This window comes from Phanerochaete carnosa, assembly GCF_000300595.1.
Source record: "Phanerochaete carnosa HHB-10118-sp unplaced genomic scaffold PHACAscaffold_4, whole genome shotgun sequence".
Lineage (NCBI taxonomy): Eukaryota > Fungi > Basidiomycota > Agaricomycetes > Polyporales > Phanerochaetaceae > Phanerochaete > Phanerochaete carnosa.
In genome coordinates, this window is record NW_006767631.1 from 1118370 (window position 1) to 1134641 (window position 16272).

Genomic DNA, 16272 nt, shown 5'->3' on the forward strand with positions numbered 1-16272 from the left:
TTGCCTCCTTCATCGCCCCCCGAGTATGATCGGCCCACCAATCGTGTTTCGGTTCTGCCTCTACGCAACACCTTTGGCACATCATACACCTTGTTGAGCTTGCCGAATGCATCATGCCCATGTCAACCGCTCCGCCCGCATATACCGGCCGGCCTTGCTGAACTGCCCGGGGCTGATCAGGCTGCGGCTGACGACCAACTAGAGATGAACCCTCTAGGGTCTATTCATGACCTCAGCTACCTAGCAATCCGCTCGACCAGGTATTTGACAACTAAGCTGGGCTGACTGGGGCAGCCAAGTCCACATTCTTCTGAGTGATCACTACCCGCGCAAGCAGAGATGCTCCTTGCACCCCCGGCGCCCTCAGATAGCTCTAGTACCAAAGCAGAACCTGATTTGGAGATGCAGTGGTCTCCTTGAGGATGACCACGATACTGGCAGCATACCGGTCTTGTGGGGGCAAAGGTACCAGTGAGCTTGATGATGGACCGTTCTCCATCCCGCAGCCTGCTGCTCCAGCATCCGCCATGGCTCAATATCCTGCAGCCTAGGTTATACATATGTTCTATTGTAGCCTCCCGTCATTCAATGTGCACTTTGATGTATCGAACACGAACGAACGTGAGTTCTGAGGCTCTGTGGGCGCCATTCTGTTGCGGGGAGATCTCGGATCGGGGCGGATTTCGCATTGCACAAAATCATGATTTCGGTCGTACGAATCTCAGACGAAAACCAAGCCTCAAAGATCACAATAGTCTGAATCCCAAAATTTGCCAGATCTTGAGCTCCACAGTCTCATCCGTGCAGGTGTGTACTGGAAGATCGGCGTAACAAGATGCGCTCCCACACAAGAAAAGAAACGCGTCTTCGGCGTCAGCGACTCGTGTCTCAGCTGACTGACACGCATTTGCTTAGCGTTACGTCCTACTAAGTTATCAAGACGCGCGAGCTCCAAGTAATGCATAACACAGCCAGGCAAGCTTTGTTGTAACAAATCATGGCGATAACGTGGTATAGCAAGTATGCAGGATATCAGACGATGCAAGTATAGTGGCAGACAGTACAGTAATGCAGGCAGATGTGTACCAGTGGCGAGAAACCGAAGGAATGCATGTACATTAGGGCGTATCCACGAAAATCACACTGCCGTCTCCAGGACGACTGGCCAAAAAAAAGGGAAAAGGCGAAAGGAGGAATTACCAGTTCCACTCCTCGTCATCGTCGTCTGCAGACTTCGCAGGCTGACTCAGTGGAGGCACAGGTGTCGGGCTGACGACCTGTGGTACCATAACGGCGCCAAGGCCATGTTCGAGCTCTGGCTCGTCATCCATGAGAGACTCTGGAGCGGATGATAAAGAGGGGGATAGTGGCGAAGGCTTGCTCGGTGCGGGTGACGTCGGCGCCGGGGAAGCGAGCGCGCTGAAGAGTGATTGAGACATCTCAAAGAGGAGCGACGATCGCTTTTGTAGCTTTAGAGCTCTGTGCAGACAATAGATTAGATTCCGGAGGGGTGTATAAAGGCTATATCTACATACGTTTCTCCCTGCTGCATCTCCTCCCACTTCTTGCCCACGCTACCCATCCACCCCGAGTTATCCGATTGTGGCACAGCAGCATTTGAAGACAGTGACGTGTCGTGTGTTCGGCTATGTCGCCTTGTCGTCGTCGAAGGCTCGGACATAGGCATCACAGCTGATGATGACGGCCGTGGCTCTGCATCTTTGGACCGCCGCCGTAAAGTGGAGTTCGACGACCGCGATGAACGCAAGCCTACTGCTTCTGCCGGCACCTCCGGCTTTTCTTCCGAGATGGGCGAAGGGCGCGCACTGTCGCAGTCTTCCACGGGATCCTCGAGCGAGAGCGAAGACAGCAGTGACGACGCAGAAGACTGTGAGAGCCGTTTGCTGGGCGCCGAGCTCGATGAAGTGGTTGTGGTCGAGGCGGAGCTGATGCTCTGGTTCGCGGCGTGCTTGCTCGCCGCGGCCTTCTTCATCGCAGCCGTAGAAGCCAGAGACGCACGTGACACAGTTGCAATGCCAGACATCGGAAGAGCGGGCGGAGAGAACGCCGGAGGCGACGAAGGCTCAGAGGCAGAGAGGTCAAGACCCGCAGCAAGAAGGCGCACGCCCTCCTTGATAGCCGTACTGGCCGTAGGGATGATAGAGGACACCGGAAACGAGGGCGAGACTCCGTTGGCGTATGGTGAGCGGCCGGGGGTGAGCGGTGACGAGTATGCGCGATCCATGCCCCGGCTGACAATGCGCTCCCACTTGCGCTTCAGCTCCGCAAGTTCGGCTTCCTGCACGGCTAGCTGCGAGCGCAACTCGAGCAATTTGGACTCTTTCTGTGCGATGAATTGAAGGAGGTCGGCATGTCTATGAGAGCTCGTATGAGTGGGCGTGGAGAAAGATTTGCCAGGTACACGCACTTCTCAGCCAAGGTAAGCGGACCATAGTCCACTGGAGGACCTGGAGAGACGGGAGACGCGACGTCCCTCATCAATGACCCTAGACTCCTTCTGTCTCCCTTCGCACGACCTTCCACCGTCCATATGCCCATCGAGTTTGTTCTCCGGGGAGACACAACAGCCCGTGACAAGACAGTGGGTGAGCGCAGATCGACATGGTCGCTAGGAAAGTACGAGATGGATGATTGTCTCCGTGGGTTGGGTGACTCGAAGCCGCGAGCTGTCGGAGGCGGAGTCGAGAACCCGAATGATGAAGCCGACCGTGGAGACAGAATAGGAGAGGAGCTGGGAGAGAAATTGCTCTCAAGCAGCTGCAGCGGTCGTGGGCCGACAGTGGACGAAGAAACCACAGGCGAGCTTGAAGTCGCTTGTACAGCAGCAGACATGGTCTCGAACCGAGTAACAGGTGTAAGGACCGTATAGAACAGGATAGGAACTTATTAGACAGTAAGGAATGAAGGAAGCTGGACACAAAGGTCCTTCAGGCAGCAGAAGTTGTTGTCGGTAAGGAAAGGCGAAGAAGAATGCACAACCGGGTTCAAACTCAAGACCGGGGCTAGATTTACAGTGATGGTAACCAAATCTGGCAAGTCCCAACCCCAAGCGAATGAATGTTTACGCACGCAGAATATTTTATAGCGGGTAACGACTTGTGGAAGATTGAGCAGTATGGGTCCTCAGACAGACTCAGTGGTTCGCACAGGTTTATGTAGCAGAAAAGGTATAGAGCAGAAGCCGGGCATCTAACACAGTCTCTGGAGAGTACACAGTTTTCGTCTAGTGTTTTGACTCTTTCTCTGCCTCTGCAATGAAGTTCTTGATGCTGTCCATCCTGGTTAGTCACTATTGAGCCCTTAAAAGCGACATATCTGCAGGGCACGTACAACTGCTCTTCCTCGCTGACAAACGCGAAACAGGCATGAGCAAAACGGGCCGGAGAGACACGGACAGCCACGCACCTCGAGCTTGCGTCAATCTTTACGGCGTTCTTGACCTGCTCGATAGTCTGTTTGCCAGACGCAGGGACAGCCTTGTCCTTCTTGCTGCCTCCCATAGCCATAGAGACGATCAGGCCTGTCAGGCCGAGAGTGCCCAAAGCGAGGTACTCGTTCTTGATAGCACGACCAGCAATAACGCTGGAAGGAGATAGAGTCAGCATTGGAGGCAATGGAGCACGTAACGGGACTACGCACTAAGACATGGCGGATGAGCTTGCGCGATTCGTCCGACGTGCACAAGCAAGTGTTTACTCGGGGTTATCCGGGCTGAGCGGACGAGCTAAGGTTAGGGTTAACACTCAACGCTCTCGGATTTCGCCGGCCGGAGACTGCGCATTGGCGACTTAACGCCCGCCGTCGCGCTCTGTCGCTTGGGGCACAGTCCTCACTTTCTCGTGCCGCGCACGATGAGTCCCGCATGGACTCACACGAGCCTCCGCGGTGGAATACAGTACGTCGCTGACGCTTTGTCAGCTGAAGACGAGCTCTGACGAGTTGCCTCCGCAGTTACTTATATAGGTCAGCCGCGTACGGACGAGGGGCTGCCCTCCTCATCTTTTCTGACTTCTGTCAAACCTGACCGCGTCTTGTCTGACCTGTCAGTCTCCCGGGTTTTTGACGTCCACCTGCTTTTAACTGTCGGAGTTTAGAGTGGACGGAACGAGTAAAACAGGAGAGGGCAAGACTCTCCTTTCACACTATTTTTTGCAACAACCATGTTTGTCCTCGATGAAGACGCACTTCTTCGGCTTCTCATGTACCTGGCTATCCCTGGCCTGCTTGCAATGAGACAGGTAAACTGCTTCAACATGCATACTTGCGTAGAAGTCTGATCTCGCTTCATTCATTGACCTTCTATTCTCAGACCTGCAAGCGGATCAACATCTTGACTCGAAATACACAACTGTGGATTTATATCTATTGTCGCGACGTTCCAGTATCACACAAGGCATTTCATAAACCACTCTCCGCTATGTCTGGCTCCGAAGTAGAAATGCTCGTCTTACATCCCCTTCGGCTAGCCAACACCCTATATCACCTAAATTCACTAGGTATGAATACGCCGGAAGCTCTTTCAACCCCTCTTCACCAGGCAAGCTCCGTGACATGGGTCAAGCTCCTTCAAGGCCAGCTCCTCATTGTGGCCTCGTCGAACGCGCACCAGAGTACTCTTTCTCTCTGGTCTGTCCCGGCGTTATTTCAAGGCGGAAAGCAAGCAGCCGAGCTGACCAAGTGCTACCTTCCGGGCCCGGTATACCGCGGTGTGTTGGATCTGCAAGGCAACAACGCGGTGTTTGCCCTCGAGCTCCGATCCCGGTGAGACGCGATAAGATCGTCACCGTCTATGAACAGCTGACGTTATTCTAGCGTACCTTCCATTCAAGTAGTTTGCCTGCGCTACACGAGCCAGTCTGCCCCGACCTTTTATCGGAAAGCATACCTGGAGGGCGCAGCTGTCCTCCGAACCCTCCGCGGGCGCTTGATAGGATTCGGACTCTACGACGAGTTAAGTGTGCCTTGCGTCTGGAACTGGGAAGATGGTTACGTCAACCGGTTCTATCAAGAGCCCAGTTTGAAACTGAGTGACGTTTTTATGTGTCTTAGTCTCTACCTCACCGCTGTACAAGGGCGGTTGTGTCGCGATGGCTTTCCACAACAGCCTAGCTGCCGTTGTCGAACCTTACCGGCTTTCTCTATATACACTTCCATCGGACGACGCTCCACCGCTAGTCATCGACACAGAGATCATGTATTTCGACGACCGAGTCACGTCCGCCGCAATCGAATTTTTGATCGAGTGCTCGCCGTACACAGAATCAGTCACCACCCATATTGTTGTATGCAGTTCCTTCGGGCTGCACGTCTATGCTATCCCTCTCGAGACGGTGGGCGGACAATATCGTCCTGTCCACCGCTGGTCCACACCAGATGTCTCGACAGAGCGCTACCCGGTTATCCTCTCTCCGTCCTTTGGGCACAGGTGTCATTCTGTGTTGTATATCGCGGATAGCGAGCGGACGGAAGATGCCTACAGTCTAGTCACTACGTGGATTCCGACCGGCTGTGACTCCAGTGATGGCAACACGAACGGGGCGACATCTGCGATGTTGGCAGGCACAGACATGCCAGCGCTGTATTTAGCTGCGACATACGACTTCGACGACAGACTCGGACTGCTCGTCGTAGGGAACGGGTTTGGCGAACTCGCCTTGTACAGCTTTGGCGACGTTCCTCCATACACGCTGGCAGGTTGTCTTCAACGGAACGAGTTGATTTGCGGAGAGCGGGACGAGGAGCTTCCTAGGGTAAGTCGCTGTACGCCCCAAAGTATAGTCTGTCCATATGTGCTGAATTTTGTGCATGATAGGATTTCGTCTTTTGCAGTCTAGCTCTGCCATTCCCGTATAGTGGTGCGCGCTATCCGCCGATGGATGCGCTCAAGGAGCTCTTGGAATCATGGCGCGCGAATGTATCTGTCGAGCCCCCGGGATGGAGCTCTGACTGGTTTGCAGCCTCTGCTTCAGACACGGGCGATGACACTTATTGGCTCGAAATGTACCACCCGTTCAACTTCATCCCTTACCTCGGTCGCTTCCCGTATGAGGTTGAGCACACCTTCAACTACTTTGGCACGCCAACCCCCCTCATCTATCAAGACCACCGCATCAATGTTCGCGCGCTCTTCCGCGCTGGTGGGCTCCTGTTTATAGTGGTAGAAGAGCCGGAAGATGCGTTCATGGTTCTACCACCAGGAACGACCATCGAGGCAGCTGCGACAGTATTGGAAACAAAAGCCTTTCCATACCCGAACGTTTCAAAGTGTCTAGGTGGATACTACATCCAAGCGGAGGCCCTCATGAAATGGTACACCGAGCTGAAGACGTCTAAGAGGAACCGATGGGCGGAGCTGAAGAAAAGGGGAGGGGAGGTCGATCCGGATTGGCTGGTGGCGACGGTCGAGAACCGTTGCGTGTTCCCGACAGGTCGGAGATAAGACGTAACTGGAGCTGATAGGGAACGGCAAGAATTGTTCGATTGTGTGCCCCAACTTGACCTGTACATGTCTAGTTTGTCATTTAATGTATAATTATATTGCCTGATAACAAATCTATTCGCTCATTAACTTGAAGGGGTGGCCGGGATAAGACTGCCATGTCGTTGGCGGAGCCTACACGTCCGTCAGGTCTGTCAACCCATTGGGGAACAGCGCACCAAGCAGCTTGTTCTGTAGGCATACTGCGCCATACAGACGGCCTTGTTTTTGGAGGTAGGTGGTTGGCGGCAACTGTTGGGGCAGTGGTGAGCATTGGGACGCGTAGTCGTGTAGCCTATGCACCCATTGGCGTGTGGTTGAAGCATGCATAACAGATTTGACTGAGCTGCATTCAGCATAAGTCAGGCCTAGTGTACTGAGTTGGACGCAGCTAGAGTCAGCACAAGTCTATAATGAGAGCCAGAGGATGGTTCAAGATCAAGCGCGCACGTGTAGCGTGGACGAACAGAGGCGCCCGAAGACCGTAGTACCCATATGCATGACATGTATGAGTATCAGTGCATTGGACTGGAATGTCCTGCTGTATCATAAATCCGATTGTATACATTCATACAGTCATTTTGTTTTATATCACAAATCCGAAGCAGATGTTACCCTGCTTGCATGCCGTAGACGACCAGAGCGCCCGTAATTATAAAGTACCGATGCTACACAGCTGCACGGATGAGACTGTGGAGCTCAAGATCTGGCAAATTTTGGGATCCGGACTATCGTGATCTTTGAGGCTTGGTTTTCGTCTGAGATTCGTACGACCGAAATCATGATTTTGTGCAATGCGAAATCCGCCCCGATCCGAGATCTCCCCGCAACAGAATGGCGCCCACAGAGCCTCAGAGCTCACGTTCGTTCGTGTTCGATACATAAAAGTGCACATTGAATGACGGGAGACTACAATAGAACATATGTATAACCTAGGCTGCAGGATATTGAGCCATGGCGGATGCTGGAGCAGCAGCCTCACGATTCTTGGGTGTAGAGAATATGGTCAGATTCTCGGATGCGGAGTATCTTGAGACTTGTATGACATGGTCAGACAAAAACCAACGCTCAACGATCAGATTCTCGAATGACCGAAATCGCGCCCGCGTGATGTTCAATATCTCCCAGATACTGTCACCACAGTCTCATCCGTGCAGCTGTGTAGGGCGGACGGCAGCCACACAAAGTGGTTGCAGCGTCAGCATGGTGGGGTTCGCTGGTCTCCGTTCCTGACATTCCGGTCCCATCATTGCACTGAAGCCATATAACAAAACGCAGTTTGAATTGGCGTGCAGACACAGAAAAGAGGGAACGAGAGTGCACGGCTGAAAACAAGAGCTACGACACATTGCCTTTCATAGCAAGAGGGGAAATATTACATTATTATGCACACAGCAGACAGAGACGACGATTAATTTAATGCGTGTAGATTCATAAGAAGAAAACCCGAGAAGAGTCAAGGAGAAATAGAATATAGTGGCCGGTCAGCATTGAGCATGCGATGCGAGATGTGGTTGTGAGAGCCGCGGAAGGAAAGAAGAAGGCGGATTGGGGCGATAACGCGAAAGACCACCATTGATCGAGAAGGGCTACACGAAAACACAATGATCATGCGTTCATGAGGTGGAGCGGGAGATAATGGACTCTCCTTCGCAAAGGACAGGTAACAGGTCGGCTGGCGGACTGTGAGACATGCATGCGTGTCCAGGGTGTGAGGTTAAGCTGAAGGCTCAGTCTTTCGCTCGGGGGTCCATGCGCGGCTGGCATCTTTTCCTAACACGAAGACAACGTCGTCTTCCTCCTCATCTTCCTCCTCCTCGTATTCGTGAACTTCGTCGATAGCGGTTTCCTGGCCGCCGTCGACCGTCTGCAGCTGCACATGTACCCGGGCCGCAAGCGGGCCCCCACCTTCTTCGGCAGTTGAAGGATCACCGGGGGGCTGCGGGGGCGGATTTTGCAGGAGAAGCTGCTCGACATCGACCGGCGGAGGAGACACGTAGCCCGAGGCGCTCTCGCTCGAGTCGACGACGCTCAGCGCAGCATCAGGCAGCACATACCGCTCCCACTTATACGGGCGGACCCAGTCTCCCCTAACCTGGACTAATGAAGACAAGGTGAGCACATCCTTGACGAGCTGCGGGTCGTACGTCAGGGTTTTCACACGCGGGAAGGACGCGAGAAGCATGACGGTGATCCATCCACAAGAGTCCATCTGCGCGGATACATACTTAGTACTGTGGTCCATAGGTGAGCTGAACCGCTACTCACATGCTTTCGGAGATAAAGGTCTTGCGCCATATTGTCCTCACCCAGGTAGTACTCTAGTTGCCCCAGGAGATAGTATCTCGTCGGATCAAGCGGGAACGACAGCTTCGTCACCGGTGTTGGCACCGGCGCGGTCGGGGTAACGACTGGCACAGGCGGCAGGGGATATCCCGCGCCATATGGTGCGTACACGTCATATGCCGGTGGGACGAAGCCAGTAGGCGGAACAGGTGGGCCGTAGTACATAGCGGGATCTACAAGCGGCACACCGTATCCAATATTCTCCTCAGGGTCAACGTCGATATCTCGCGGAGGGTAGCGCGGATATGAGCCCCGTCCGCCGGTGTAGTCGCGGCCTCCACGACCTCCGCGACCATATCCACGGGTCGAGCCACGGCCCCGGCGTCCACCAAACCCTCGTCTGTAGCCTTCATCGTATGAGCGCGGCGCCGACCGCCCGCCATAGTACGGCCTGTCCTTGAATCCACGGTCTTCGCGAGGGACGTATCCCGTTTCAAATCGTCCCCTGCCAAAGCCATAGCCAAAGTCCCGCACACGAAGCTCATCGTCCCTAGTGTTCTCAGTCAGCGCCGGCACCGGATCGCTGTCTGCGTACAGAGCACCACCGGCAGATGCAGGTGCGGGAGTAGGCGGCAGACCTTCTGCATTAACAATGGAGCCCAGAGGCGAGAGTCGCACGCGCAGCGGGATGCTTTCTGGTGTAAGCTCTGAGGTACCAGCAGCGCCTGAGACTGGCTGCGCTGGCTGCACCAGCACGGCAGACTGCGACGAAGTGAGCTCTTCTTCGACGATCGCCTGGCTGGTGGTGCCGAACTCAATAGTGGGCCGAGAAGGTGGTGCCTCAATGACGCTCTGTTCATCTCCGTTTATAGCGCCTGGTGCAGTGCCTGCCGCCGGGCGAGCACTCGACATCCCCATATAAGAAGCTGGCGGTGGGATCTGATGAGGCCTTGTCGACTGCCCTGCCTCTCCTGGAACCGCCTCCCTACTCGCGGCTCCCGCCTGTACGGCGTGATCTGCCGTCCGCGGTGTGGCCTCCGCGTCGTTGCTAATGGTGAGCGACTTCAGACTTAGGCCAAGCGTCCCAGACTTGTCCATGTCATCTTGAGTGGCTTCACCGTCCTCGCCCAAAATCTCTCCATCAGCTCCTATGCTCCCGAAGCTCAACAATCTCTGTCTGCTCGACGGTTTCTGAGCTTCTCTCGATGCCTCTTTATCGCCCGTAATGCCGGCAGTGGGCTCAAAGCGTTCTTCGCCGGGTGATGGTCCAACTGACGTCGGCGGCGTTGCGTCTCGAGATCTCACCAGTGAGGACGAATGAGTGGTGGGGGATTGAGACTGAGACGAGACCGGGTAGGGCTGTCGAGGATCCTGGGGCACACCCCAGTACGTGTAAGGCTGTCCAGCTGGAGGAGGATACGGCGGATAGGATGGATAAGCGGCGTAAGTGGAGTTGTAGCCAGGTGGTATTGACCCAGGAGGAGGATACGGCGGGGTTGGGATACCATACGAGTTCGGTACGTGCGGCACCGGCGGATAATATGCTACCCCGTTTGCTGAGACTGGCTGAGGCATCTCAACCTGAGACGAATGTGCGGCCGGGGCTGAAGGAGGGACAGTCGGTCCAGTGTACGGACGAGGCGAATTCGCTCTCGAGGACCGCCTGCTGTGCATCCCTTCGTCAGGCATCCTACGAAGCCGGGTCGATGGATGCTTCGGGCTTGACTGTATGCTACCCGACCTGCTATGCGCTTCAGAATGCGATGCTGAGCCGAAAGCATTCTGGCCTCTTCCACTGGAGCCTTTGTTCCGCTCTTGCGATCCATGTGTGGACCGACTGGCATTTCCGGACGAGGACTCCCGCGCTCGTTGTTGAGACTGTGAACGACTATTGGCCGAAGACTGCGTAGTCCGCCGGGCGTCTGCAGCAGCTCGCAGCTCCTCTGCAGGGATAGGTACCCATTTGAGCTTTTCACCTGACGAACCGACATCAGCATCAGCTTGGAGTCCGAGGTCCACGTGTAAATATTTGGTTTGAACGACTGCAGTCATTCATAGTGGGAAAGGGGTGAAGTCCAGATGAAGCGTGTAGACGACACTATACTTACCTCGTCTCTGTCCACTCCCTTGCGCCTCCCTTTTATTCTTATCATCCTTCTCCACGCCTCCACTACTCCCCTGCGGGTTAGAAGCTGACGAAAGAGCCTTCCCTACTTCCGGCCAAGACGTCGCGTCTAGTCGAGGCAAGGGTACCGCGGTAGGTGCACGGTTCGGCTGTACGACCCAAGGGTCATCCTCCTCTTCCGTCGATGCGGGCAGATCAGCAGCGGCAGGCTTCGGCGGCAGTGTGCTGCTAGAAGCTTCTGGCTCCTTTTGGGCAAACGTCGACGCTGAGGCAGAGCTCGAGGCGGTGGAGGCGATGGAGGCAATGGGGGCAGTGGAGGCGGGGCTTGGGTCCTTCAAACTCAACACAGGGGCTTGCGAAGACGATTCTGAACTCTTAGTCGTTTGCTGAGAGTGAGCTCGAGCCATTTGTTCTTTACGTAAACTCCACACATTGACCATAGGCGGGGCAGCTGCCTTCTTCGCTGGAGTAGAAGACGGCCCCGCCACAGGGTCAACGGTGCTCGAGCTCGGCTGACCATTGATAGGCTTGTGCTCTGCCGCTTTTCGTGGGGTAACGGGAGAGGAGGACTGGCGGTCGGTTGGTGCGGGGGGAGCTACTTGCTGCAGCTTCGCAGGAGGTTCTGCGGCTGGGGGCTTCGCCGCCTTAGCAGCATTTGGTTGCGTAACGGCGCTTGCAGATGGGGACTGGCTGCCAGCCTGTGGACGCTGACTTGAGGTCGAGGGGGCAGCGTTTGCCCGCTGGGACTTCTTGACCCTGTCAGCGTAGGAGAGGGGCGGGGATTGCGCACTGTGTTGCACGTTCGACATCATGATGAACGGCGACCAAATCTATGCATGCAAAGCTGACAAAGTGGGAGATACACAAAGCTACGGACGCAGGTGAAGAATCCGCTGAGGATAGGCAGGCGCAATCGATTTGGTGCAGAGAGAATAGATAGATGGGGTTGCGAGAGAAGAGTAGGCGAAGAGAGGCAAGGACCTAAGGGATTTTATCCGCCGCCAGCTGCGATTTCTTTTCCACAGATCTGGATGGAAATGGCCTTGAGGACGAGGCAGGGACGGAGGCGGTGGACCAGGCCAAGCGGGCAGCCGGCAAAGATACAAATGTTTCTGACAAGTCGATTCAGACGCGTGAAAGCAATCTCGGTCCCGTCCCGCCGGCATCGGCCTCCCCGTCCATTCCTGGCTTGCTCCGCGGTGCTCACCGGCCGTCTCTCGGCGAGAAATCGCGGTAGGTCACGGTCACATGGAGAGTGACGGCCGGAGAGAAGCCGGCGCACTCGGAGGCGTAATACACCTTGTTACAGTTCTGTCTACCCTCGGACGATACTCATGGGATCCTCCACATAGCAATCCCGCTTCTGTCCTTATCTACCTTCTTCTTCACCTCCTCGCTTTCTCCACTCCTCACCGCGCCCGCGACAAGCAGGGAAAGCGCATCTTTCAAAGCGATCTTCTTCAAATCCACATCGGTCTCGGTGTCGCTCGCGGCGACAGACACGTCCAATTCGTTCTGCTGTGTGGACAGAACGACCCTACCCCAGTCCACACAGAGATCCAAGTACTCGAATATCGTCTTCACGATTCCACTAAAGCCCGTCGTGCCGTCGAGCGCCTCGCCGTCCTTCGGCAGGGTGACCTTCCACAGACGGTCCAAGGTGAGCGTATCCCACCCGAGAAGCGGCGCGCCGAGTTTGACAGGAATGACGATCGTCGGACAACCGTTGAGCAGCTGGTAATAGATGACGCTCTCTGACGGGCGCTGGCTGCTCGTCCAGATTCCGGCACGGTGTGGCTTAAGTCCGACCAGAAGGACGACCATCCGGCGAGGCTTTAATGTCGAAGGGAGAGGCGTGAGAGAGGGTACAGGGGAGGGCGTCCGCGAGCGGGAGAACATGTTCGAGAGGCTGAGGTCTTTAAAGTTGGGGATCGAAAGTGACGAGTATGATGATTTGGGTGTCCCTGAAGGGGTCGCAGGAGGAGCAGGAGCCAAGCTGATCACGAGAGCAGATTCAGCAAGTAAAGCCTGTCCAACCTGGTAGTCGCCTGCAACATATTAGATGCTTCTTCACCCAGCCGGACCATTGACTCGCCTGGAAGGAAAGGACCATGACAAAAAACCACGTCAGGTTTCATTGACCGGGGTATGATAGGTCTTCGTCCGCTTGCAAATAAGTAAGGCGAGAACCAGCCCTTCTGCGTAGATAAGTAGCCCATGACACTAGAAAAGAGCGAGGAATCCCTTCAAGCGCAAAGCATTTCAATCGGCTCAAGATCAAAAGGATACGATGGGCTCTTACCTGTGTAAGCTTCCACGATAGAACCCTAGCAGTGCATCCTCATGAATGTGCTTGTACTTTAACGTGATGAGGAGCTCTTTGATTCCCGTCGTCTGCAGCTTGTCCGAGTGTATGGGTAAAATGAAGTCGAAGGGCTTTTCAATTCCAAGGTGGTCCGCAAGCTCTGTTGTAAGTTCGGAACTGGCATGCATCCCGATCTCGACGAAGATGCCGTCGCCAGCCGTATCCATTATCGCGTCGGACACAGGACCCATCACCGGTGCTGCGACGGCGGCCATGCCGCCCTGCCACGATTGTCAGCACCCCAAAGGCGATCCAGGAAAAGGAAAGCGCGTACGGTGGCTGCAATAATGCTGTGTACAGCGAGGTCGCGGAAGCGTATACATGGCAGGAGCAGCGGCGAAGAGTCTCCCCACTATGGACCACTTATCAGTCGTTCCCGCCCAGCTGGTTCCCCACTAGTAGGATTAGAATGCACACCGGAGACAGACAGACGATATTTGTCCCAGAGGCTCTTAGGGTCTCCCAAGAGGACATCACAATCCGCCCAGTCATCGACTGTATCCAGCCCCACTCAATCCCCCGCCCTCGTAGATGCACGGAGCTCACGTACCCCAACTAGCTTCCGCACTATCCAAGGCGCGGCCTTTTCTTGTCCTTCATCTTGGACAGATGCAGGGTCGACGGGGCCGAGCACGGATACTTCTTGGGTCATTGTGCCGGGGCGATTATATATGCTGCAGTGCGCTCTGCGAGAGAAAGGCAGAGTACGTATGTGTATCTGGTCCTATATACCATGTGTCTGCTCTTTTATCTAGCAGCCCTTGGAGTTTGTAATCGAGAGGCGATGACAATACAGACCGATATCAAGGATCAAACCAGCTAGCAAATTTCGATAACATCGTTCAGGTCAAAGTTCTGCGCAAGCGTTTCCTCTTTGAAACAGCTAGCCCATCGCGCGCGGTCACTCGATACGGCATATGGCTCTTGCAGGGATCCACTCTATGTAATTCATACACCTTCTACAATCATATGGCTACACTCGGGCACGTTGAGGCCCCGACTACCACCACCACCCGCGGCCATCTCCATCTACGACGATAGTCATAAGACACATCGCCGGCGCCCGGACCTGACCATGCACACAGGAGCGTTGAAATCCTGTCTTCCCAGCGAAGGGGATGTTAAGATCCCGCCCATCAGTCATCGGTTAAAGGGCTCGTTGAGGCCGCTCCTGCACGTCGCGTACACGATGAAGTATTCGCCATTTAGTAGCGGTAGTGCGAGGGCTTGTATGGGCCGTTGACGGGCAGGTCGAGGTAAGAGGCCTGCTCCTTGCTGAGCGTCGTGAGTTTGACGTTGAGCGACCCGAGATGCGCCCGGGCAACCTCCTCATCGAGTTCTTTCGGGAGAATGTGCACGCCGAGGGGGAACTGCTTGGTGTTGGTCCAGAGCGCAATCTGCGCGAGGACCTGGTTGGTGAATGAGCACGACATGACCCACGAGGGGTGGCCGGTAGCGCAGCCCAGGTTGACGAGGCGGCCTTCAGCAAGGAGGATAATGTGGCGACCAGAGGGCATGGTGAGGCGGTCAACCTGAGGCTTGACGTTGACGATCTGCTTCGCGTTCTTCTTCAGCCAAGCGACATCGATCTCGACGTCGAAGTGGCCGATGTTGCAAACGATGGCGTCCTCGGGCATAACCTCGAAGTGCTTCGCGACGAGGATGTCCCGGTTACCGGTAGTGGTGACGAAGACGTTACCGCGAGGAGCGGCCTCCTCCATGGTGGTAACCTCGTAACCAGCCATCGCGGCCTGGAGAGCATTGATGGGGTCGATCTCGGTGATAATGACACGAGCACCGTAGGACCTCAGGGACTCCGCGCACTAAACATCTGTGAGTAAATAGCTTTCCAAGGATCTGCGTATGCACTTACACCCTTGCCGACATCGCCGAAACCAGCGACGACAGCGACCTTACCAGCAAGCATGACATCAGTAGCACGCTTGATACCGTCGACCAGCGACTCGCGGCAGCCGTAGAGGTTGTCGAACTTGGACTTGGTAACGGAATCGTTGACGTTGATAGCAGGAACCTTAAGCTTGCCATCACGGAACATCTTGTAGAGATGATGAACACCAGTGGTGGTCTCTTCCGAAAGACCACGGACGTCTAAGAGAACAGTTTAGGCAAAAAGCTTACAATGGCAAAAGACACGGAGCTCACTCTTCAAGTACTGAGGGTATTTCTCGTGGACGATAGTGGTGAGGTCACCACCGTCGTCGAGGATCATGTTGAGAGACTGGCCGTCGGGGAAAGCCGCCAGACTCTGCTCGATACACCACGTGTACTCCTCCTCGGTCTCGCCCTTCCAGGCAAAGACAGGGACGCCGGTGGCAGCGATACTGTGTGCAAGAATTTGGTGACATTTTCCCATGCTATTCGGCTGAGTTCACATACGCTGCTGCGGCATGGTCCTGAGTGGAAAAGATGTTCTGTTGCCCCAAAGCGCTGAGTTCCCCATCGATAAGGTGAAACTGATATGGGGGAGCTTACGCAGGAAGACCAGGTAACTTCAGCGCCCAGGGCGGTTAAAGTCTCGATGAGGACGGCGGTCTGGATGGTCCTGTGCGAGCGGTAAATAAAGCGCCGAATGATGATGCAGAAGGGGCTCACATGTGAAGGCATCCAGCGATGCGCGCGCCCTTGAGAGGCTTGGACTCGCCGTACTAGACACCCCACGATATCAATGCCCGTGAAAGTCGTCAAACCGACCTAGAAACATACCTTTTGGCGCATATTCATCAGTCCGGGCATCTCATTCTACAGGAAGTCGTTTTAGTCAACACGATTGTTACATCCTGGCTGCTGCTAGCTGTACCTCAGCGATCTCAATCTCCTTGCGACCGAAAGCAGCAAGAGAGACATCTGACAGAGATTGAGCTAGTCCCCAGCGAGAGATGGGGAATTTAACATACCAGCGACCTTGTAGACCATGTTGACTGCTTAGTGGAGGAGAAAGATGGTGGTAGGGAGCAGAGATGGGGAACGGGAGCCAAA

The 16272-nt window shown here is 55.0% G+C and overlaps 6 protein-coding genes across 6 annotated transcripts; 1 reads left to right on the forward strand and 5 right to left on the reverse strand.

Annotated features, from left to right (window-relative positions):
• Window positions 1-1001: 1001 nt before the first annotated feature.
• On the reverse strand, window positions 1002-2899 carry PHACADRAFT_253724 (uncharacterized protein). The gene is made up of 3 exons (XM_007394319.1): window positions 2429-2899; window positions 1536-2375; window positions 1002-1479 (listed from the first exon to the last, which is right to left on the reverse strand). Exons 1-3 carry the CDS (start codon window positions 2497-2499, stop codon window positions 1197-1199), a joined length of 1194 nt encoding a protein of 397 aa, XP_007394381.1. The 5' UTR covers window positions 2500-2899; the 3' UTR covers window positions 1002-1196.
• Window positions 2900-3244: 345 nt separating this feature from the next.
• Window positions 3245-3668, reverse strand: PHACADRAFT_27363 (uncharacterized protein; the record flags this gene model as incomplete). The annotated part of the gene is made up of 3 exons (XM_007393984.1): window positions 3245-3290; window positions 3352-3603; window positions 3661-3668. 3 exons carry the CDS (start codon window positions 3666-3668, stop codon window positions 3245-3247), a joined length of 306 nt encoding a protein of 101 aa, XP_007394046.1.
• Window positions 3669-4310: 642 nt separating this feature from the next.
• On the forward strand, window positions 4311-4822 carry PHACADRAFT_253725 (uncharacterized protein). Its single transcript, XM_007394320.1, has one exon. The coding sequence runs from the start codon at window positions 4439-4441 to the stop codon at window positions 4784-4786; it is 348 nt and encodes a 115-aa protein (XP_007394382.1). The 5' UTR covers window positions 4311-4438; the 3' UTR covers window positions 4787-4822.
• A 3062-nt stretch (window positions 4823-7884) lies between these two features.
• PHACADRAFT_253726 (uncharacterized protein) lies at window positions 7885-11998 on the reverse strand. The gene is made up of 3 exons (XM_007394321.1): window positions 10894-11998; window positions 8768-10761; window positions 7885-8711 (listed from the first exon to the last, which is right to left on the reverse strand). Exons 1-3 carry the CDS (start codon window positions 11720-11722, stop codon window positions 8217-8219), a joined length of 3318 nt encoding a protein of 1105 aa, XP_007394383.1. The 5' UTR covers window positions 11723-11998; the 3' UTR covers window positions 7885-8216.
• Window positions 11999-12149: 151 nt separating this feature from the next.
• PHACADRAFT_172219 (uncharacterized protein) lies at window positions 12150-14064 on the reverse strand. Its single transcript, XM_007394322.1, has 6 exons — window positions 13826-14064; window positions 13693-13770; window positions 13550-13627; window positions 13213-13496; window positions 13006-13154; window positions 12150-12958 (listed from the first exon to the last, which is right to left on the reverse strand). Exons 1-6 carry the CDS (start codon window positions 13925-13927, stop codon window positions 12243-12245), a joined length of 1407 nt encoding a protein of 468 aa, XP_007394384.1. The 5' UTR covers window positions 13928-14064; the 3' UTR covers window positions 12150-12242.
• An 85-nt stretch (window positions 14065-14149) lies between these two features.
• Window positions 14150-16241, reverse strand: PHACADRAFT_253729 (uncharacterized protein). The gene is made up of 9 exons (XM_007394323.1): window positions 16191-16241; window positions 16094-16140; window positions 16000-16035; window positions 15889-15941; window positions 15769-15838; window positions 15673-15707; window positions 15439-15617; window positions 15149-15384; window positions 14150-15098 (listed from the first exon to the last, which is right to left on the reverse strand). The coding sequence occupies exons 1-9, from the start codon at window positions 16207-16209 to the stop codon at window positions 14481-14483; spliced, it is 1293 nt and encodes a 430-aa protein (XP_007394385.1). The 5' UTR covers window positions 16210-16241; the 3' UTR covers window positions 14150-14480.
• Window positions 16242-16272: the final 31 nt, after the last annotated feature.

Coding starts and splice junctions, on each gene's coding strand:
- PHACADRAFT_253729 (XM_007394323.1), bottom strand. Junction 16,036..16,093: donor AGGAGATTGAGATCGCTGAG/GTACAGCTAGCA, acceptor GACTTCCTGTAG/AATGAGATGCCCGGACTGAT. Junction 15,942..15,999: donor TGATGAATATGCGCCAAAAG/GTATGTTTCTAG, acceptor TGGGGTGTCTAG/TACGGCGAGTCCAAGCCTCT.
- PHACADRAFT_253725 (XM_007394320.1), top strand. CDS start 4,439: ATGTCTGGCTCCGAAGTAGAAATGCTCGTCTTACATCCCCTTCGGCTA.
- PHACADRAFT_172219 (XM_007394322.1), bottom strand. CDS start 13,927: ATGACCCAAGAAGTATCCGTGCTCGGCCCCGTCGACCCTGCATCTGTC. Junction 13,771..13,825: donor TAGTGCGGAAGCTAGTTGGG/GTACGTGAGCTC, acceptor GGCTGGATACAG/TCGATGACTGGGCGGATTGT. Junction 12,959..13,005: donor TCATGGTCCTTTCCTTCCAG/GCGAGTCAATGG, acceptor AATATGTTGCAG/GCGACTACCAGGTTGGACAG.
- PHACADRAFT_253726 (XM_007394321.1), bottom strand. CDS start 11,722: ATGATGTCGAACGTGCAACACAGTGCGCAATCCCCGCCCCTCTCCTAC. Junction 10,762..10,893: donor AGGGAGTGGACAGAGACGAG/GTAAGTATAGTG, acceptor TCGGTTCGTCAG/GTGAAAAGCTCAAATGGGTA. Junction 8,712..8,767: donor ACCTTTATCTCCGAAAGCAT/GTGAGTAGCGGT, acceptor GTATCCGCGCAG/ATGGACTCTTGTGGATGGAT.
- PHACADRAFT_253724 (XM_007394319.1), bottom strand. CDS start 2,499: ATGAGGGACGTCGCGTCTCCCGTCTCTCCAGGTCCTCCAGTGGACTAT. Junction 2,376..2,428: donor CCGCTTACCTTGGCTGAGAA/GTGCGTGTACCT, acceptor GAGCTCTCATAG/ACATGCCGACCTCCTTCAAT. Junction 1,480..1,535: donor GAGATGCAGCAGGGAGAAAC/GTATGTAGATAT, acceptor TTGTCTGCACAG/AGCTCTAAAGCTACAAAAGC.